Raw genomic sequence first — 14,905 nt, forward strand, 5'->3', positions numbered from 1 at the left:
CCATCCATGCTGATGCTGCCAATTGGCCCAGTGGTGAGAATCTTTGTTTTCTTGATACTGAGCTTTAATCAATATTGAAGGGCTGCATTCCTTGATCTTCTGCAGCAGGCACTTCAGGTCCTCCTCAGTTTCAGCAAGCAGGGTTGTGTTATCTGCATAACACAGATTGTTGATGAGTCTTCCTACAATCTTCAGTCCACATTTCTCCTCATAGAGCCCCGTCTCCCAGATAATCTGTTCTGCATATTCAAGCCTCAAGCTGCAATACTTAAGGATGCATTGGGTAGAATATGAAATGATTCAGGAAGTATTAAAAGAAGATGTAAAGAGTATACAGAGTCATTGTACCAAAAGGAATTGGTGGACACAAAAGAATTTAATGAAACAACATATGAGCAAGAGACTGTGGTGAAAAAGGAAGAAGTTCAAGCTGCTCTGAAAGAATTGGCAAAAAACAAAGTCCCAGGAAGTGATGGTGTACAAATTGACATATTTCAACAAACAGATGCACAACAAAGTTGTGCCAAGAAATCTGGAGGTCAACCACCTGGTCAACTGAATAAAAGAGATCTATATTTGTTCCCATTATAAAGAAAGGTGATATGGCAGAGTGTGGAAATTATTGAACAGTATCGTTGATATCACATGCAAGCAATATTCTGCTGAAGATTATCCAAAAATGACTGGAAGAGCACATCAACAAAGAACTGCAAGAAGAGCAGGCTGGGTTTAGAAGGGGTTGTGGGACTAGGGATATTGTAGCTGATGTTAGATGGATCTTGGCTGAAAGCAGAGAGTATCAGAGGAGTGTGTATCTATGTTTCATTGATTATTAAAAGGCATTTGACTGTGTGAATCACAACAAATTGTGACTAACCCTGAGAAGAATGGGAATCCTAGAACACTTGATCATGCTAATGCGAAATCTATACATGGACCAAGGGGCAGTCAGAACAGAAAATGGAAATACTGCATGGTTCAAAATTGGGAAGGGTGTATGCCAGGGATGTGTCCTATCTCCATACCTTTTCAGCCTATATGCAGAACAGATTATCCAGGAGGCTGGTCTGTATGAGGAGAAATGTTGGCGTCAGAGTTGGAGAAAGATTCATCAGCAATCTTCATTATGCAGATGACACAATCCTGCTTCCTGAAAATAAGGAGGTCTTGAAGTGCTTCCTGCAGAAGGTCAAGGACTGCAGCTTTTCAGCATGAATTGAGGCTCAATATCAAGAAAACAAAGATTCTCACCACTGGGCCAATTGGCAGCATCAGAACTGATGGTGAAAAGATTGAGATTGTTAACAGCTTTAGTTTGCTTGGCTTCATAGTCAGCCCTGTTCACACCAGCAGCCAAGAAAGTAAAAGAAATTTTGCCATAGGAAAGTCTGCTGTTACGGACCTCTTCAAAGTACTGAAGAGCAATGATGTCACTATGGAGACTACGGTTGCCTGATATAGGCCATGATCTTTGCAATCACTTGATATGCGTAAGAGAGTTGGACAATGACTAGCGATGTGCCTTTCAGCTGTGGTGTTGGAGGAGATTGCTAAGAAAACGAACAGGTTCATCCTAGAGAGGATTAAACCAGGCTGTTCCTTGGAGGCAAGGATTCTGAAGCTTCATCTGACATATCTTGCAAGGAGGGACCAGTCCTTGGAGAGGGATGTCATACTTGGGAGGGTGGAGAGACAGCACAGGAGATGAAGACCCTCTATGAGGTGGATTGATTCAATTAGTGGGGTAATAGGGGTAGGTGTGTTGGAGAGAGTGAGATTGGCACAGCGTAGAACAGGGTTTAGGGCCATTGTACACAGGGTCACTATGAGTCACAGGCGACTCGAGAGCATATAACAACATCAACAATACATGACAGGAAAATGTAGCATAAACAATCTTACATTTGTGTTTTATTCCTCATATTTTTAGTTTATATGACTTTTGAAAACCTTTGTTGCCCATTTTGAATATATTCAAAGTCTATCTTCTCTTTATAATAGAAATGTGGGCTTTTTAAAAGTTCTTATTCATTTCAGCAATGGTATGGGTTAGAGGAGGATTGGGAGAACAGGCTGGGTAAGTGCTCAGTGTCTATCCAAGCATTTGCTTAAGTGACTATGTTGACTTATGTGCTTGCCAATGTGGACGTCTACAATGCCACACACTCAAGTTTTCCTTTTAAAATATTCAAATTCATTTATTCTTCACATATTTACTTTTCCTTACTAAGCAAGCATTTGTATTTAATTTTCCTAAGTTTTATCCCCAAATGAATATTTTTTTTATTAATTTCAATGAACATTTACAGAGATTGTGGATTTCCATTCATTCATTGTTGCACTTTTCTCCCCGCCCACCCCACCCCAAGTTCGCTCTTCTTTAAAATCAAAAGAAAAATTCCTTCATTGGTATACAATCCCCCCGCATGCCCCCACCCTCACCCCGAGTACACTCCACTTTGCAACCCTCATTCAGAACTCTCATGATAATCATAATGCCCTAAAATATGTTACTTTTAAACTGTTCTCTCCCTCATCAGCTTCAATGCAGTACACAAAATTTATCCAGTTTTTCTCAGTCTCACCCCTCACCCCCGATGTCAGCTTCATTGTACAACAGTGGCACCATACAGTATTTGTTCTTTTGTGACTGAGATATTTTACTCAGCATAATGTCGCCAAGGTCACCCATTTTTAATAATATTTTTATACAATATAGAAGGTTTAAAAAGTAAAACTTAAAGGCTAAGCATACATCCCTTTTAAATAGTTATTTCCTCTTCTGTTTCAATAAATACATTATTTATCCCATCTTTCTCAGTCTCCCCCAACCCCTATGTCAGTCCTCTTTTATAACAGAGACATTATGCCATATTTGTCTTTTTGTGACTGAGATATTTGACTCAGTAGTGTTATGATAGGAGTCCGGAATGAAGGTAGCATAATGGAGTGGACTTTGGGGGAGGGATTGAATAATACTGAAAAATTTTTTTTCTTTTACTTTTCAAAAAGAAAAGTGAATTACGGGCTAGGTGTGACCAGGGAGAAAAGTGCAACAAGGTATGAATGGAAATCCAAAGTCTCTGTAAACTTTCATTAAAAATTAAAAAAACAAAAACAAAAATACACACACATACACACCCCAAAAACTTAAAGGCTGTCTTTCTTTAATCCTGAAGGAGTTGAGGCTCCAAGAACATTTTCCAACTTTGGGTGTTTTCAGGAGAAAGCACTGACCACTAAGTCACTTACAGATTTCTTTCTGTAAGCATTTACAGAAACCCAGGAATTGTATATTGTTATTACATTTTTATATAGCAAATGTTTACCTCTAGCCAAATGTCGGCCACATCATGCACAATCATCACGAGGGTCCCACTGCGGATATAATTAGCGCACCATGAGAAGCCCATCAAGCTAATGGCAGCCAGGTGATGGATGATATTAGCTAGATAATCCTAGAGAATGTGCACACAAAGAGAAACAATTAAACAAATGTAGTTATTTTGTTAATTACCAGGAGAATAAAAAATAATAACATATTTGCACCATGTTTTGAAACTTACAAAACACTTTAACTTTTAAAAACAATCTTTATAAGGAGGTAAGAATATGTGTTAGCCTTGTTCATGATGTAATTTATCTTTTATTCTTTTTATTTTATTTTTCTTTCCCCTTTTTTTTAGTTACATACATTTAGTTTACTCTTTTATCTAACATTTGTTAATACTGCTTTTTTGTGTTGTGGTTTTTGTTTGTTTGTTTTTTTCTTCTTTACCCCCTCCTTTCATTGCCCCTTCTCCTCTTAGGGATTTTACATACAACATACATGCTACTAATCAGAAAACTGGACAATAACTAGGGATGATAGAAAGGGAATCGATGTGTTTGAGCTGTTGTGCTGGAGAAGACTATTGAATATACCATGGGCGGCCAGGAGAACAAAGAGGTTAATCCTTGAGGGGGTAAAACCAGGCTGCTCTTGGAGGCAAGGATTCTGAAGCTTTGTATAACATACTTCGGACATGTTACAAGGAGAGACCAGTCCTTGGAGAGGGACAACATGCTTGGAAAGGTGGAGGGATAGCACAAGAGAGGAAGACCCTCAATGAGATGGATTGATTCAGGGACTGGGGTAACGGAGGCAGGTGTGTAAGAGACAATAAGGTTGGCACAGGATTCAGTATGAGTCACAAGTGACTCAATGGCATATAACAACAACAACAACAACAACTAGTTATCCTTCTAGTGTTACAATAATGGACCTATGAAGTAATTTGTCCTTATGAGACTGAGTTAGTTCAGAAGGAATTTAATGTTGAGTTAGCATTTAACAGTTTTCAAATCCAAATATCCTATTCTTTCCACTGCTACATATACACAGCTGGGTGGTCACAACTACACACACAAGTATATTTCTGCATACATTCACATTAACTGATTATTCTTTGTCTAATTCTAAATAGGAAAAGAAATATATAATAAAACTTTAAGATCATTAAAATAAGAATTACTGTATGTTGTAGTAATTAAGGAAAGCTACAGTAACTAGTATGAAAATAAAAATATTTTTTCCAAAGAAGATATACAAATGACCAATAAACACAAAAAAGGATACTTAACATGGTTAGCCATCATCATTCACTATTGCTGTTTAGTTGGCTCTGACTCAGAGATGACCCTTCATTAGGTTTCTGTGGCTATAAACTGTGTGGGAGAAGACTGTCCTTCTTTCTCCCACAGAGCCACTGGTAGATTCAGACAACTGGAGAAGCATAATATTTGGGTTAAAGGCACAATTCCCAACAGACTATGCCACCTGAGTTTCCACAAGGAAAATATAAATGAAAACCAATTTGAGATACTATACTAGGATGGGAAGGTTGGCTTTATGAGGAGGAATGTGGCATCAGGATTGGAAGAAGACTCATCACCAACCTACATTATGCAAATGACACAACCTTGCTCACTGAAACTGAGGACTTGAGGCATTAGCTGCAGAAGGTCAAGGACTGTAGTCTTCAATACAGATTGAAATTCAACATCAAGAGAACAAAGATTCTCACCACTGGGCTAATTGGCAGCAACAAAATAGATAAAGCAGAGCATCAAGAATCAAGAAATCAAAAGGCTAATTGCTCTGGGGAAAGCTACTGTCAAAGACCTTTCAAAAGTGCTGAAAAGCAACAATGTCAGTCTGGAGACTAAGGTATACCTGATTCAGACAATGGTCTTTGCAATTACTTGTTATGCATCAGAGAGCTAGACAATGATCAAAGATCACAGAAGAAGAATTTATGCCTTTGAATTGTGGTGCTGGAGAATAGTATTAAACATACCAGGAACTGCCAAGAGAACACACAGGTTTATCCTTGAGAGAGTGAAACCAAGTTTTTCTTTGGAGGCAAGGATTTAAAAAAAAAATAATCCTGCACCATCAAGGATTTATTCATTGCAAATATCTTTTTTAAAAAATACAAGCGGCAGCTACACACATGGACCTCACCTAATAGAATGCACAGGAATCAGACTGACTACATCTATGGACATGGACTGCTAGGAAAACAGATTCATCCTGGAAAGGGTTAAGCTGGGTGGCTTCTTGGAGGCAAGGATTCTCAGGTTCCGTCTAACATACTTTGGACGTGTTGTAAGGAGAGACCGGTCCTTAGAGAAGGACATCATGCTTGGGAGGGAGGAGGGGACAGCGCAGGAGGGGAAGGCTCTCTATGAGGTGGACTGATTCAGTGACTGGGATAATCGGGATGGGAGTGTCAGAGACAGTGTGATTGGCACAGGACAGAGCAGAATTTAGGTCTGCTGTACATAGGGTCACTACGAGTTGCAAGCGACGCGACGGCACATAACAACAACAACAACAACAACTATGGAAGGAAGTGTTGGAAAATCTCTCAAAAAAATCAGGCCAAGAGATGAAGTTGGAACAGACCATTATATATACTCATAAGCAAGTCAAATTGAAGCTGAAGAAGATGAAAACATATCTATAAGAGCCAAAATAAGACCTTGAATTAATTCTACCTGAACTAAAAAAGTCATCTCAAGAACAACGCTCTCGCCAAAGGATAGATCAACTCAAAAGAAACAAAGATGAAGACTTAAACTACACAGGCAACCAACTCGACTTTGAATGAAACATGGTGACATCACAACAGATCCAGAAGGAATTAAATCTGTAATATACAATATTAGGAAAAGTTATACTTGAATAATTTGAAAACTTAGAGGAAATGGACAAAGTCCTTGAAACTCCTACCCTACTCAGGTTGATATATCCAGATGGAGAACACTTGAACAGACCCTTCACAAAAGAAGAAATTGAGTAAGTCATAAAAAGACTCCCCCACAAAAAAAGTCTTGGACCAGACAGATGGCTTTAAGGCTGAATTTTACCAAATACTCAGAGAAGATTTATCACCAATTCTACTTATTTCAAAATATTGAAAAAGAAGAAACACTCCCAGAGAAATTCTATGATGCAAGCATAATCCAAAACCAGGGAAAGATATTACAAAAAAGAAACCAGTATCTCTCATGATCATACACATAAAAATTCTTAACAAAACCCTAGCCAATAGAATCCAAGAGCACATTTAAAAAAAAACAAACCCACAAAAACAAAACAAACAGAAAGCAATTCATCATGACCAGTTGGGATTCATAAGAGGTATGCAAGAATGGTTCAAGATTAGAAAATCAATCAACATAATTCTCCACATTAAGACAACAAATAACCCAAACAATATGATCCTAGCAATTGATGCAGAAAAGACTTTGGACAAAATCCAACACCCATTCCTGATGAAGACATTCAGGAAAACTGGAATAGAAAAGAACTTCCTCAACATAGTCAAAAGTTTATATGTAAAACCAATAGAGAAAGACTAAAAGCATTTTCCTTGTGAACAGGCATCAGACAAGGATACCCAGAGTCTCCACTTTGATTCAATATTATATTGGAGGTATTTGCTGGGGCAATATAACAAGAGAAGGAAATAAAAGGTATCCTGATGAGATGGTTAAATGGTCACTCTATGCATATGATATATAGTGTACACAGAAAACCCCTAGGACTCAACACAAAAACTGTTAAAGTTAGTAGATCAATTTAGTAGAGTGGCAATATACAAGATCAATACCCAAAACTCAGTGGGATTACTCTACAGTAACAAAGAGAACTCAAAGAATGAAACCATGAAAGCAATACCATTCATGATAGCCAGCCACAAATTGAGATACTTGGGAGTGAACCTAACCAGAGACACAAAAGACCTATACAAAGATTACAGAACATTTTTGTGAGACACAATAAAAGATCTAAATAAATGGGCAAATGTTCCCTGTTCATGAACACAAAGACACAATATTGAGAAAATGACAATCCTACCAAAAGCAATCTACATGTTCAATGCAATCTCAATGCATTTTTCAAGGAAATAGAGAGGGAAATAGTCAAGTTTATTTGGAGAGGAAAGAGACCCCCAAATAAGCAAAGTATCTCTGAAAAACAAAAATGAAGTGGGAGGCATAGCACTACCTGTCCTCAAAACCTACTACACAGCGGTAGTGACCAAAACATAATGGTTCTGATACAATAACAGGCACATAGATCAGCAGAACAGAATTGAGAACCCAGAAATAGACCCAGCTATCTATGGTCAACCGATATTCGACAAAGAAATAAAATCTATCAAAAAGGGAAATGATAACCTTTTCAACAAAAGATGCTGGTAAAACTGTACTGCTACCTTTAGAAGTTGAAACAGGATCCACATCTCACACCATACACAAAAATCAACTCAAGGTGGATCAGAGTCCTCGGAATAAACCCCAAACCATAAAGCTTTTAAGAGACAAACTGGGCGGCCAAACAGTGGGAGGGACCCCTGCACGCACCCAGCCAGGCTTCCTGAGCTCAAGCTTGCTCTCCGATAGCCCCGCGCCTTCCAACCTCGCCGCCCGCCTGCTGCGCCACCACGGGAGCTGGGGGCGGAGAGGGCTGTACCAAGTGCATCAAGTACCTGCTCTTAGTCTCCAATTTCGTCTTCTGGCTCGCCGGAGGTGTGATCCTCGGAGTAGCCCTGTGGCTCCGCCATGACCCGGAGACCACCAACCTCCTCCGCCTGGAGCGTGGAGGCCAGCCAGCACCCAACTCCTTCTATGTGTGCATCTACATCCTCATTGCCGTCACTCAATAAAGAAGGAAAACCAAGTAAAAATAAAGAAAAAAGAGACAAACTGAGACTAAGCTTAGGAGGCCTAGTCTACAGGAAAAGGGACTGCCAAATACAGCCAGAAATACACAATATGAAAAGGGTAAATTTGATGACTGGCACCTTCTAAAGAGATAAAATCTCTATGTTCATAAAAAACTTTTCCCAATAGTGTAAAAAGAAAACCTATTGACTGGTAACAAACCTTTGGCAATACCATCTCAGACCAAGGTCTCATCATGAAAGTTTGCAGTTTAAAAACATGAAAGTTTACCTACAGGACCTCCAGAAGAAAAATACTTTTTCCAATTACAAAATGGGGAAAAGACGTGGAAAGACTTTTCAGAGAAGAAGACATTCGGAAAGCCAACAGACACATGACGAAATGCTTTAAGTCAATGGTAACAAGGGAGATGAAAATCAAAACCACAATGAGATACCATCTCACCCCAGTAGCAGTGGCAAAGTTGGTAGGGCAGCAAGTAATAAATGCTGGAAAGGATGTAGCAAGATAGAAACTCTTATTCATTGTTAGTGGGATTACAAAATGGTACAACCACTCTAGAAAGCAATTTGATGTGTACTTAAAAAGCTGAACATAGGAATTCCATATGACCTAGCTATCCCACTGCTTGGGATATACCCTGAGAAAATGTTAACTGAGGCAGAAACAGAGACTTGTATACCAATGTGAATAGCAGTATTATTCACCATGGCGAGAACATGGAAACAGCCCAAATGTCCAACCACAATGCACTGGATTGAGAAATTACGGTGCATTCATACACTAGAATACGATGCACCACGCAGGAGTAATGATTTTATAAATTACTGCCTAACATGGGAAGGGCTGTAGAGCATTATGCTAAGTGAACTAGCTCAGTCTCATAAGGACAAATAATGTATAAGATCGTTATTGCAGAACAAGTACGAGGATCCAAAGTGGGAAGGTGTGGGTTTAATTACAGGGTCACACAATATGATTATTGGAGGGAAGGATTAGTAAACAAAAGGGGAAAGATCTGCTGTGAAAAACAATGTATACAAATTTTATGAACTTTGTATGCAAACCAGTATAAATTAAAAAAAATATATCAAGAGTGGAAAGCAATGAATAAAGCTTAACCTATTTAAAGATCACAATTTTGGACAGAGACAAAAGATTTTTTTAGAAGTATAATAAGTAGTTTTATAAATAAACACTTACCTTTCTCTTGATATCAGTGCCAAGACTAAATACCAGAGACCAGTAAAAACTCATCTCTAAGAGGTAGTACCAATACTGGGATGGTAACAATGGCTGAGGAAAATAAGATTATACATTACTTTGAATGGTACCTTGTAGACAGTTTATTTCAATGCATTAAATTTTATTATGCATACCTATTTATATATTACATAATCTCATAAACTATTATAATTCAACTTATAAAAAAGAACTGGAAACAATATTTTAAGACATTTTGTAAAAAAAAGACATTTTGTTTCTCATAGGGTAAACAAGTATTTCAAAATCATGTGAAATTATTTTTTAAATGTTAATAAAACTACCATAGGGTATAATTGTGGTTATTTTTAATTTAAGAGTTAAATTAGCAATATAATTTTACAAATATTTTCTAAAGAAAAATTTTCCTTCTTTAATGTTTCTTGAATACTATTCAGAATCTGATATGCTAACCTCATTTCCAGAGAAAAAAAAAATATGTGATCATGTATGTTTATATTACTTTGATCAAAGCCAAAGATCAAACCTAAGGTCTATAAAAACACGAGTATTAGAAAGTATGATTCACTGAGGACATTAATATAAGTCTACTATTTAAGAGTTGGAAAGCATAATAACTGAAATTAAGAACTCAACAGATATGTTTGGTAGTAGAATAGACATAGCTGAAAAAGTACTAGTAAACTGCAAGACATGTTAACAGAAAAGATCCAAATGTTTTAATTGAGATTTTACTCTACTTACAGGCTAACACATTAGCTTGCCAAAGTGTCATGTATGTATACTAGTAGAAGATATGAAAGTCCTGGCTCAGAGAAATACAGTTCCTTACAGTAATAGCAGTAGCTAGTTATCAGTATTTATGCCAGTTCTTCAATCCTCATTTCCTACAGACAGGAAAAGGAGTAGAAGATACTTGCAGATGCAGTGAGTTGTTACTTAAGAGGAAAACTGAGCAACAGAACTGGAATACTTTATAATGTGCAATAGCATGCTTGACTTTTGCTCCAGAGGAAGACATTATTTCTGTCTCCCAGGGCTTACAACCAATCACAAAAAATATAGCACAAAATAAAAAAATACTCAGTGCCTCATGTCACAAAACATGTATATGTGAAAGAAATTTGTGGAGCATTTTCTCTCAATAGACTTAAGTACAAAGGGGGAAGCAGTTTTGAGAAAATATGAAATATGAGAGACTAGTGTGATAAAGTATGAAAGCACAAAAACTGCACTCAAGCATAGTTGTAATTAAAATCCCAGAAAGTGAAATGGCTGCTATTTTCCCCAAAACTAAGGATATAAAGTTACATATTTAAGAAGTTTTGCAAACCCTAAGCAGAAAAAGCCTAAGAAAACTATACCTATACATATCATGATAAATCATTAAAGATAAGAAAATATTAAAATAAGTCAAAAAAAAGTTAATATATTAACAAAGTGACAAAAATAAAGCTGAATGATTAAAGTTGATGGAAGGACTTTAAATTATTCAAAGAAACTAGTTACTCACCTAGAAATTTATACAGAGAAAAAAAAATCCTTAAAAATGATGGTACATTGGGATAAAAAAGGCTCAGAAGACAGGAAGGGATAGGAAAGAAGGATAAATGGAAATGGGAAACACAGGGAAGATGTAGGGGCTTATGCTCTTACATTCTTGGGATTGTCACTAATGTCACAAAACAATAAAAAATCTGTATGAATTGTCAAAAGGAAAGCCAATTCACTCTGTAAACTTTAATAGTTTAATTTGTCTGTTAGTTTATCATACCATGATGGCTTGCATGTTGCTGTGAGTCTGCAAACTAAGCCACCAGCGAACATCAGCAGAATCACACATGGTAGACAGGTTTCAGCAAAGTTCCCAAACTAAGACAGATTAGGAAGAAGTACCTAGAGACCTATTTCTAGAGGCAGTAGGGAGGGGGGATTACTTGACATCAGCAGTCAACACCAGACCAGTTGCTGACTGTGGAACAGATTATTAATTACTCATGTACAAGTTCAAACTGAGAAAAAGAAAATTAAAATAAGACCATGAGAACCAAAATATAATCTTGAGTGTATCACACTTGAATTTAAAAATCATCTTAAAAATAGGTTTGAAACATTGAACACCAATAATCAGAGTTCACATGAGTTTTAAGATGACATAAAAATATGATCCATGAAGAGACCATGAAGGTCACTACAAAGACAGAAGAGAAAGAAAAATACCAAATGAATGTCAGAAGAGATTCTGAAAATTGTGTTAGAGCATCAAGAATCCAAAATAAAGAAATGTTAAAGTAAAAGAGCTAAACAGAACATTTCAAAGAGCAGCTTTAAAAAAAACAAAGAATATATAATGGACTCTATAGAGACCTGGGATTGGAGAATAAAAAGGGAAGAACTTGCTTGGCATTTATCAAGCTGAAAGAACTGAAAAACAAAGTCAAGCCTCAAGTTGCACTACTTAGAGGTGCTATAGACAAAATCTTGAATCATCTAAGAAGCATCAAAAGAAGATGGAAGGAATACACAGAATCACTGTACAAAAAAAAATTGGTCAACTTGACCTGATTAAGAGCCAACGGTAAGCAAGGAAGATGCTCAAGCTGCACTGAAGGCATTGGTAAAAAAAATAAGGCCCCAATAATCAATGGGATATCAATTAACAATGTTTGTCAATTGCTTGTATGTATTAATGTTTCAAATGACAGATGCAGCCCTGGACTTAACAGTGTATGCCAGAAAATTTGGAGGACAACTGCCTGGCCACCTGAATGGAAGAGATACATATCTGTTCCCATTCCCAAGGAAAGTGGTTAGAATATAAAGCCAAAAAAAGGGAGAATAAATTATTTCAAATAATGGTATCAGATGACAAAAAACTATTATGAAATGTAAAAAGACCCAGGGTTAGAAAGTTAAAAGGAAAGAACATGCTCAGCAATTCTCAAACTGAAAGAACTGAAAAAGAATTTCAATCATAAAGGATTTCATTGGTAAATTATTGAGTGGCACAGAAAGCAACAAGGTAAAATGAAAAGAATGCATAGTTGCTGTACTAAAAAGAATTAATCAAAGTCTAGCCACCTCAAGAGATATCTAACGATATCATGAATACTTCACACAAATAACTTTCAAAAAAATACTTTTAAAATGGTTGCATCAGTACACTGACAGGGAATTCCAGAAATTAAATCCAAATTAGATGATGGATCTTAGCTTAAAGGAAAGAATACCAAAAAATGATATATGCCTGTTTCTGAAAGGAACTGAAATGCATAGAAGTGGACAAAGAGTCCAAAAGATACTACCATGTAATTTAGAAGACAATTTTTTGAGGAGTCTGGGTGCTGAAGTCTTGATGGCATAGTAGTTAATTGCTTGGCTGATAAATGAAATGTGGACAGTTCAAGATAGTGACATTACACTTCCATCATAGGGCCACTAGGAGTTAAAATCAACTCAATGGCAACATGTTCGGTTTGGCTTTTGTTTAGGTGCTGAAGTAAGGGAAGGAATGTATCACTGGGGACTTACCTGTTTGGGATAGCCATTCCAGACTTCCCACAGATCATATGCCCAAGGTTTCTGGGGGAAAAATCCCAAAAAATTTAATCAGGCAAGGTCAAAGGCTGACTTAAGCATAGACCACAAGCTCTTCCATCATATCTTTGCTATAGTCCCATATATTTATTCTTATGAAGACATTTATATGTATTCCTATGCAACATGATATTCATAGAGGTTTTCAAGGGCCCATTATATCAGAAATGGATGGCAACTCCTGCTTCCTATTTAGTCTTACTCTGAAAGCTCCACTGAAACCTGTCCACCATAGGTGAGCCTACTGGAATTTGATCTTCTGATGTCATAGCTTCCAGCATCACAGCAACTGTCAAGCCATCATGTCACAATTTTAATATATCACAGACTTCCAAAAGAATAAAACACATCAGTCTTGGAAGAAGTGAAGCCAGAGTGCTCCTTAGAAGCAAGGATGGATATGTTCTTAAGAGGGGTCAGTCCTTGAAGAAAGGCATTATACTTGGAAAAATAGTGGAATAGCAAAAAAGAGGCAGACTCTCAATGAGGAGGAGGAATACAGTGATTAATAATGGGCTTAATCACAGCAGGTATTGCCAACCTGGACAGGAGTGGACAGGGTTTCATTGGTTTACACAGGATCACTAAGAATCTGGCCAACTCAGCTGCACCTGACAACAACAACAACAACACGCAATCTGCATGTTAAAGTCCCTACTTCTAGTGAATCTTAAACTACTATTCAGTACTAGCTGAAGGAGGAAATTGTTTCAAACAAGTGAATCTACTAAAAAATTAATTTCTGAGTCAATTGGATTACTATTTGTGTCAAAGAATCTTTTAAGAAATCTCTAAAACCTGGTTGGTTACATAGCATTATAGGCTATAGCAATTCCTAGGGCCATAAGTTGTTGTTATGTGCCATTGAATCGCTTGCGACTCATAGCAACCCTATGTACTAGAGCCCTAAACACCGTCCCATTCTATCCTGTGCCAACCTCGCCGTCTCAAACGAACTCATTCCCACCACTCCACTCACAGAATATCACATCGATGGTCTTCCTCTCCTGCGTCGCCCCTTCATTCTCCCAAATATTATGTCCCTCTCCAAGGACCAGTCCCTCCTTGCAACATGCCGAAAAATGTCAGATGAATCTTCAGAATCCTTGACTCCAAGGAGCATTCTGGACTCACAATCTCCAGGACAAGCCTGTTTGTTCTCCTAACAGTCCAACACTCTTCTCCAGCACCACAGCTCAAAGGCATCAATTCTCCTTCTATCATCCCTATTCACTGTACAACTCTCCGATGCATAGCATATAATTGTGAAGGCTATAGTCTGGATCAGGTGCACCTTAGTCTCCAGCCTGATGTCACTGCTCTTCAGTACTCTTGAGAGGTTTATCACAGCTGACTTTCCCAATGCAATTTGTCTCTTGATTTCCTGGCTGCTGTTACCAAGAGTATTGACTGTGGAGCCAAGCAAACTAAAACTGTTAACTATCTCAATCTCTTCACCATCCATATTGATGCTGCCAATTGGCCCAGTGGTGAGAATCTTTATTTTCCAGACTTTGAGCCTCAATCCATATTGGAGGCTGCAGTCCTTGACCTTCTGCAGCAAGTACTTCAGGTCCTCCTCAGTTTCAGCAAGCAGGGTTGTGTCATCCGCATAACACAGATTGTTGATGACTCTTACACCAATTCTGATGCCACATTCCTCCTTGTACAGCCCAGAGCCTCGGATGATCTGTTCTGCATAGGGATTGAAGATGTATGGAGACAAAATTCATTCCTGACGGACCCCCTTCTTGATTTTGAACCATGCAGTATCTCCTTGCTCTGTTCTGACGATTGCCTATTGGTCTAAGTATCTAGGTCTCACATTAGCACAATCAAATGTTCT

The 14,905-nt window shown here is 37.7% G+C and overlaps 1 protein-coding gene across 1 annotated transcript in view; it reads right to left on the reverse strand.

The window, feature by feature from the left end:
* The window catches only part of CERS3 (ceramide synthase 3), a 185,713-nt gene that overhangs the window by 83,040 nt on the left and 87,768 nt on the right, over nucleotides 1-14,905 (reverse strand). The window contains exons 5-7 of the mRNA XM_006900052.1: nucleotides 12,994-13,044; nucleotides 9,442-9,534; nucleotides 3,330-3,458 (exon numbers count right to left, since the gene is read on the reverse strand). Coding sequence (XP_006900114.1) covers nucleotides 3,330-3,458; nucleotides 9,442-9,534; nucleotides 12,994-13,044 — 273 coding nt within the window. The remainder of the gene's footprint in view (nucleotides 1-3,329; nucleotides 3,459-9,441; nucleotides 9,535-12,993; nucleotides 13,045-14,905) is intronic.

The sequence above is a fragment of the Elephantulus edwardii genome, unplaced genomic scaffold (assembly GCF_000299155.1).
Source record: "Elephantulus edwardii isolate Elephantulus edwardi_28Jun2011 unplaced genomic scaffold, EleEdw1.0 scaffold00272, whole genome shotgun sequence".
NCBI classification, from domain to species: Eukaryota; Metazoa; Chordata; class Mammalia; order Macroscelidea; family Macroscelididae; genus Elephantulus; species Elephantulus edwardii.